This window comes from Engraulis encrasicolus, chromosome 13 (genome assembly GCF_034702125.1).
Source record: "Engraulis encrasicolus isolate BLACKSEA-1 chromosome 13, IST_EnEncr_1.0, whole genome shotgun sequence".
Classification (NCBI taxonomy): Eukaryota; Metazoa; Chordata; class Actinopteri; order Clupeiformes; family Engraulidae; genus Engraulis; species Engraulis encrasicolus.
The window spans coordinates 49,790,697-49,798,196 of NC_085869.1; the positions used below are offsets into that span (position 1 = coordinate 49,790,697).

The 7,500-nt window shown below is 46.7% G+C and overlaps 1 protein-coding gene across 5 annotated transcripts in view; it reads left to right on the forward strand.

Annotated features, from left to right (window-relative positions):
* Positions 1-7,500, forward strand: part of sema5ba (sema domain, seven thrombospondin repeats (type 1 and type 1-like), transmembrane domain (TM) and short cytoplasmic domain, (semaphorin) 5Ba) — a 240,864-nt gene that overhangs the window by 67,342 nt on the left and 166,022 nt on the right. For all 5 annotated transcript variants that reach the window (XM_063214197.1, XM_063214201.1, XM_063214198.1 and 2 more), the window contains exon 3: positions 5,610-5,986. In XM_063214197.1, coding sequence (XP_063070267.1) covers positions 5,665-5,986 — 322 coding nt within the window. In that variant the 5' untranslated portion in view covers positions 5,610-5,664. The remainder of the gene's footprint in view (positions 1-5,609; positions 5,987-7,500) is intronic.

The window sequence follows — 7,500 nt, forward strand, 5'->3', positions numbered from 1 at the left end:
CACAGGATAATTGACTCGACTCACTTGTTTCTCCACTCAACCCCCCCTACACACACACACACACAGGCTCAAACACACTTCTCCTCTTCTCCATCTCCCTCACCCCTGCTCCCGCTGGCCACTGAAAAGCAGCTGGAGAACAGTGCCGCCAGACAACCAGCCAAATGCTGGTGAAATTTTAGTTTGGCCGGTACAAAAGACCAACTTACTAGCCACTTTGACCTGTTAGTGAGTGTGTGTTTGGCTAGTGAGATTAACAACTACGAGCCATTTTGGCTAGTTAAGAAAAAAGTTAATTTAGCCCTGACACAGGAAATTCTGTAGTGTTAATTCAACACTTAGATTAGACAAAGTAGACGAATTGTTAAATTCAACCATGTACACTGTGTACACTCTCACATGACTCCTTAATGACTCCTTCTTATGTCCTGTGCATGTTTGAAGAGGGTCGCATGTTGCGTTCCGCATGTGCGTGTGCCTGTGTACGTGTGTGTGTACGTGTTTGTGTACTTTTGTGTGTATAGTACATGTGTATGTGTGTGCTGGTGTTGGTGCTGGTTGGGATGCCAGTGCCTGCGAGACTGCCCCAGAGCTGGCTCACGGGAGCTTGGCGGGCAAATGGCAGAGAGTGGAGGCAGAAGTGAAGCAATGGGCTGTGCCAACTCGCACTGCTCGCTCTGCCCACGATTTGGGGCACCCTGGCGGGTTGCGGTACCAGCTGTTCAGAGCTCTAATTTGCATTGTGTGTGTGTGTGGGACTGAGGGGAATGTGTGTGTGCGTGTGCGTGTGCGTGTGCGTGTGCGTGTGTGTGTGTGTGTGTGTGTGTGTTAGAGGTGTGCCTTTCAGATCAGAGTATTTGTGTGGGTGTGGTTGTGGGTGGGTGTGTGTGTGTGCCGGTGTGTGTGCGTGTGTGTGCATACATGATTAGTGCTTCAGTGCTAATGCAATAGCACTAATAAATCCAGGGCTGCCCAACTGCCCCTACAGTGCCAGCATGTCCTCCTTACCCACCCAGGCCTGTGTTGCTGTGTCCTGGGGGCCTTGTCAAACCAGCCATGCTGTGCCAAGCGGCCTCACGGCACCGTCTGGACCAACTGGACCTGTCCAGTCACCCTTCAACCCCCCCTACCCCACCTACAGAAGAGCTCTCGTTTTCGTTCTTTCTTGCACGCTCTCTCTTTCTCTCTCTCTCTCTCTCTCCCTCTCTCTCTCCCTCTCTGTCTCTGTCTCTGTCTCTCTCTCTCTCTCTCTCTCTCTCTCTCTCTCTCTCTCTCTGAGTTTCCCTCCCTCCCTTCAGGGGGGCTGTTATACTCAGCCCACATAATATGGCCATGCTTTCCATGTTGTCTTATTTTTTTCCCTAGACTCAGTGGTTGGTATATATGTTAGTATGTCCACGGATGCCACTGAGCAAAGCTAAGCTAGTCCACTTAGGAACTGTTTGGGAAGAGAGAGAGACGGAGATGGACAGCATTGAAGAGAGACACTTTGAGAGAAAGAGAGGGGAAATTGGAGCGATGAAATGATAGCTGAAAAAGAGAGAATGAGTAAGAGAGAGAGGGGAAAGTGTTTGGAGCCTGAAGACAAGATCTGTGCTGGACGGCGTTTCCTGTTTACCAGATCAGAAATGGGCAATCGTCTCACTTTCAGTCTTTAAATGAGGGTACCAGCGGCAGCTTAGCAGGACATCAGCACCACTCTCTCAGCTCTCTGCTCTGAACCAACCCTCTAGTCAGGGCGCGTCTGTCAGACTGCCTTGACCGTCATTATGTGGCGTCCCTGTGTGTGTGTGTGTGTGTGTGTGTGTGTGTGTGTGTGTGTGTGTGTGTGTGTGTGTGTGTGTGTGTGTGTGTGTGTGTGTGTGTGTGTGTGTGTGTGTGTGTGTGTGTCTGTGTCTGTGTCTGTGTGTGTCTGTGTGTGTCTGTGTGTGTCTGTGTGTTCATGTACGCGCATGTGTGTGTGCGTGGGTGTGTGCGTGCATATGCGTGTGTGTGTGTGTGTGTGCGCGCGTGCTTGTGTGTGTGTGTGTGTTTATACCTGTGGCCACAGATGTTGTACACAGTCCCAGGCAGTGGCCAAAGCATATCAGTGCATTGCTGTGAGGAATTCTGATCAGTTATCCGTGGTGCACTGCCCACATGCCCTGTGTGTGTCTTCACTATCGGCTCCCCTTTATCTCCATTCCACGGATGTGATAATCTGGGTGAATCACGTGCAATGCATGTCCAAACTGCAGCCGACACCATCGCATGCAACTCGCACAACTTGTCGTGACAAGTCACGGTGCCATACAACAGTCTTCTTTGCTGGGTCCATTTTGTATTTCAGTCGCGTCACATTGACAAGGACCAGAAAATCTTCACTTCAGCATCTCCTTGAATGTATCTGCGGTGTTTTAATCAAGATCACCGGGGAGCTCTAAGACTGTGCAGCCATCTGAGATTCCGCCAGACCGGAAGTCTGCATGCAAATTCTCATTGACACGGACTTTATAGCACATGCATGTACACATCTAAAGAATCCAACAGAGTCAAGATATAGACTGTCTAACTATTGCACCAAGCTGAATGCAGCCTATCACTTGCGGTTAGGACATGGTTTCAGTAAAACATACATGTGTATTGGAGCTTTAGTCAGGTCTGGACTCTGTGTGTGTTTAGCAGGGGCCCTGGAACCACACTTTACCTAATTAGTTAGCGGCAGTAGTGTGACTACTGATTGATTAGGTAGGGACCATGGTTGATTTGTCGCTCAACCAGGCTAATAATTTGTTATTGATCGGCGCATTAAATGAGTAGGGTGAGGGAGACGGGGAGTGTGTGTGAGAGAGAGAGAGAGAGCGAAAGAGAGAGGGGGGGTGAGAGAGGGAGGGAGAGGACAGGAGGGGACACGTAGCTTTGGGGCTTGGCAATGTCCTTTGTGCTCTTTGTTCTTCTGCATGACATTTTAATGATGCACCGACACGCAGTGGCGTGAAGCAGCACAGAGCCATTCATGTTTTATGTGACGCCCGTTCATCTACAGTAGCCCGCGGAGGGGAGCAAGCAAGAGCCACTAATCATCACATTCTTACAGACGGAACCACCAACGCCTGAGTTTTTGTGTTTTAGTCTGCGTGGGAGTGTGTTGCTTGGGAATGCGCTCTTTCTCTCGCTCTCTTTCTAAAACTCCTTTGTTCTCCTTCTCTCGGTTTTCACCTCACCCACCTTGTCTTTTTTTCTGATTCAGGCGTTTCATTTGGGATCTGCATTCTCTGACAGATTCAGAAGATAATTTTTTGGCCTATTTATTGTTTTTAGAATCGTGGCAATTCTCGGTCCCCATTAGTGATGCTGACTACTGTGGTGTGCTTCATTCCCTACATTGCAATCAGACCACATCAGCTAGAATGTGCAATGATATAACGAGAACTGAAAAATAGCAACGCCAAGAACAACAACTGCTGGAGTTCACCACCGGTGCCCCACTCTCCAAGCAAGATACCTTTGCTAGTGGTTCCCTGTGCCCACCTGGACCACACTGTTTTGCTAAGAGGGGAAAGGAAAGGAAAGGAAAGGAAAGGAAAGGAAAGGAAAGGAAAGGAGAGAAAGGGGGTGAACATTTGATGGTAAAGTAAGGGCAGATTGCAGAGTTCGGTTTATTTATGTGCTGTAAAGATGTCCAGCTGCATATGCATCATTAAGGTGTCCAAAGGCAAACGAACTGTACATTAGATTCCATTATGGTGTCTACAAGCGGATGCATGTCGGGTAAATGGAATGGAAAAAAAAGAGAGGAACAAAAGAGTAGGAGGGAAAGCAAATGTATATTATTAAGCTACTGTATACACATCATTAAGTTGTCTACCAGTACACCTCAAGTGAATGAAAGGGAAAAAAAGCTAAAGGGGGGCAGAGAGCGAGAGACAGAGAGGAAAAAACAGGAAGGTTAGGGTTAGACAGTGCTGCCTCCCTGTCCCCTTTTCCCTTCACCACACAGTTGATTGACAGCCAGTCTTGCACTGTGTCATGCACCCAGTCTTGTAATTGGGTTGCCGTGCAACAGTGACAGTGGTTTTGGAACAGCTCTGTACAATGAAGGTTCCAGAATGTGGTGAGGAGGATGTCATGGTACGGCTCACCTAATTACCTCTCCTACTACACCTCTCCTCCCAACCGCAACCAACCATCCCCCCCTCTAGTCAAACACCCACACCTTCACACTTCAGCCGAAGATAGCAGAACAGCAGTACAGGAAACGGATAGTGAAAATAATTTGCATGAACTACACTGTAGAGATGAGCCTGACATTTGCTGAGATCACGCAAAGATGTATTTATTTACATGGTTGTAAAAAAAAAATCTTATGCCAATACTGCTGTCTAGACCATGCACACACACACTAAAACCTTTTGGGCCTATCCAAACCGAAATTTTCAACACCCCTCTACATTGAGATGCTAACTAGCAATTCATGTTCCACTCCTCTGATAAACAAAGCTTCAGAACAATTTCTTTTAGTGCTGTAATCAAAATTACTACCAGATCAAGATGTATTGTAGACTTGTGATTCATTCATGTTTCACCCCTCTGACAAAGTCTATTTGAAATGTTATTGTGGTGGTACAGTGATGCTTTTCATGAGTAGAAGATTGGCCGATAACAGTCTGAAAGCATCTGTAATGCCACGGGGCCTTGAGCCTTGATGGACTCAACACGTTTAAACAAAGCATTATTATATTCTTTTACAGGCGGTTCTTATTACTTATTTATCAGTGAGAGATTTTGTTTTCACTGTGCCAGTGCGGCAAAGCCCCGATCATAACATTACGATGTCAAAGCGTTCAGCCTGTTTCAGGCTCATGCCACTTGCAGGAGTGTTTTATTTCTGCCTGGGTGACATCGGGAGTCTAGAAGATTCTCTTAAATCGTGCAGCCAGCGCACGGTTCAAGGATCCGCTCGTTTATCATGCTGGTTTGCCTCCGCTGTAGACGTCTACTGTGGGAGGAAAGGGGCTTCGCTACGTTGCCTCTCCTGGAGGAAAAGAAAAAAAAACTTGGGCCTTTGGTTCATCCCATTTAACTTGGCTCATTTTCCAGTTGCCAGGTGTTTATCGGGTGTTAAATGAACTTCTACGTCAAATGGCTGAACTTGTACCATTACCGAATAAAAAAAACATTTAAGGCGTACTGAAGTGCTTTTTGGCCTGCAATCTGCGCAAGAGGCCGAGTCTGAATTTTATTTTAGTTTTGGTTTGCCAATTTTGCCTCTATATTTTATCCATTCATTTGTTTCTCCCGTCCTCCTCGCCTTTCCCAGCTTAATTTGTACAATTATCGAGAAACACATTAAGGCTTGGTGGATGCGCCTACAATTTGATTTCAGTGGCTGAGTCTGAATTTTAGTTTTGGTTCCTAATGTTCTCTCTCCGTTTTTGTCTCCATCCCTTCTCTTCTCTTCTCTTCTCTTCTCTTCTCTTCTCTTCTCTTCTCTTCTCTTCTCTTCTCTTCTCTTCTCTTCTCTTCTCTTCTCTTCTCTTCTCTTCTCTTCTCTTCTCTTCTCTTCTCTTCTCTTCTCTTCTCTTCTCTTCTCTTCTCTTCTCTTCTCTTCTCTTCTCTCTCTCTCCCAGGTGTACCGCAGAGGCGCAGCTTGGCAGTTAGAGGGAGCGGTCGGCCTGCGTCACCATGACAGCATTGGCACGGGACGTCGCCTCCCCGCCTGCCTCCTCCTTCTCCATCCTCCTCTCGGCCTCCTCCTCCTCCTCCTCGTCTCTCTCTCTCCTGCTCCTCCTCATCCTCTCATGCATCCTGGTCCCCCTCCCGTCACCAGCGCTGGCCCAAGGAGGAGCACCCCCTAATCCACCTTCTCCTCCTCCTCCCTCAGACGTCCCATTAACTCCCAGCCTGAGTCCGCTGGTCCCCACCCCCAGCCCTGGCCCCACCCCAGCGGTGTCTCTCCTGCCTCCGGAGTGTACCCGCAGGGAGCACCCCATCATCTCCATTCAAGGTGAGTGCAGCTGGATAGGACAGGAGGGCCAACGCTTTGCCCTTCATAGCCTGTGTTAAAAGCTCCAAGTGTTCACTCTCTCTGACATAGCACGTACGCACACACACGCACAGTAGACACTGTGCACACAAAAACACACAGTAGATACTAGGGCTTTGACTTGTGCCCCAAAATCATAGTCGAAGTTCGTTTCTAAAATAAAAACGATATTCGAATATATTCGAATATTTATCCATATTTTTTACCATTATAATTGCCCCAGTTAGACCTGATGTCAAGCTGAAGTTGTTCTTTCCCCCAGTCAGTGACTAGTAAAAGGTTATTCCAACAAGAGATGTAGCCTAATGGCCCATTAACAACATGCATTCAACCAGCCATTATTGTTTAGCAATCGTTCAGCACTTATAAGAAGACGGTACTTAGAGGTATGAATGCAGATTAAAACATGGCAAAGCTAGCAGCCATGTCAAACTTGTAGCCCAAGTTAAAATTTGAATTGGATCATATGCGAATCATGAGAATTGAGCACACAGCACCAATATCAACAAATATGTATTTATTTTCTATCACTAATGACGGACATTTAGGTAGTGTGCTTGTAGGTCCAGGTAAGATGACTGTCTCGTCTAAAAACGAACATTACACAAACTAGCAGTGCGCTAAAAACATGCTAAAAGCATGCTAACAAAATCATCACCTGGAGTCTGCCTGATCTGACACCCAGACCAACGAAGCTAATTTGGTCAAAATCCAAAAAACAAGAAGTTATTATCTTACTCTTGGCGTAATCACAGGTACTTGTGGGTTGAATCAAATAATTCCAGAAACTCGTCAACAACTCCAGAAAGTAATGTGATGATGCTTTGTTTATTAACTGTAGCCATTCACTTGAATGGAACTCTGCAGCACTCATCTGCTTGTTAATGCGGACTCTGGGGGAGACTGCCTGCCGCAAGTGTCCTGCTACGGAACACAGAGAGATGAGCCACGCACGCGACTCTCCTCAACACAGCTGTAGTGATTAACCAGCCATGGAAAAAAATAAATTGAGACTGTGAATTGCGATGTTTACAAGGAAATAATTTTAATCAATAACAATGAAATACCCAAAAAAGCAATACCCATGTCAGATTCGAATATTAATGGCCAATTAATATTCGTTCGAATGTCTCGAATTTTCTTAACATTCGACTTATATTCGAATATCGAATATCGAAGTCAAAGGCTTAGTAGACACTGTACACACACACACACACACACACACACACACACACACACACACACACACACACACACACACACACACACACACACACACACACACACACACACACACACACACTCACTCACTCACACACTCACTCACTCACTCACTCACTCACTCACTCACTCACTCACTCACTCACTCACTCACTCACTCACTCACTCACTCACTCACTCACTCACTCACTCACTCACTCACTCACTCACTCACTCACTCACTCACTCACTCACTCACTCACTCACTCACTCAC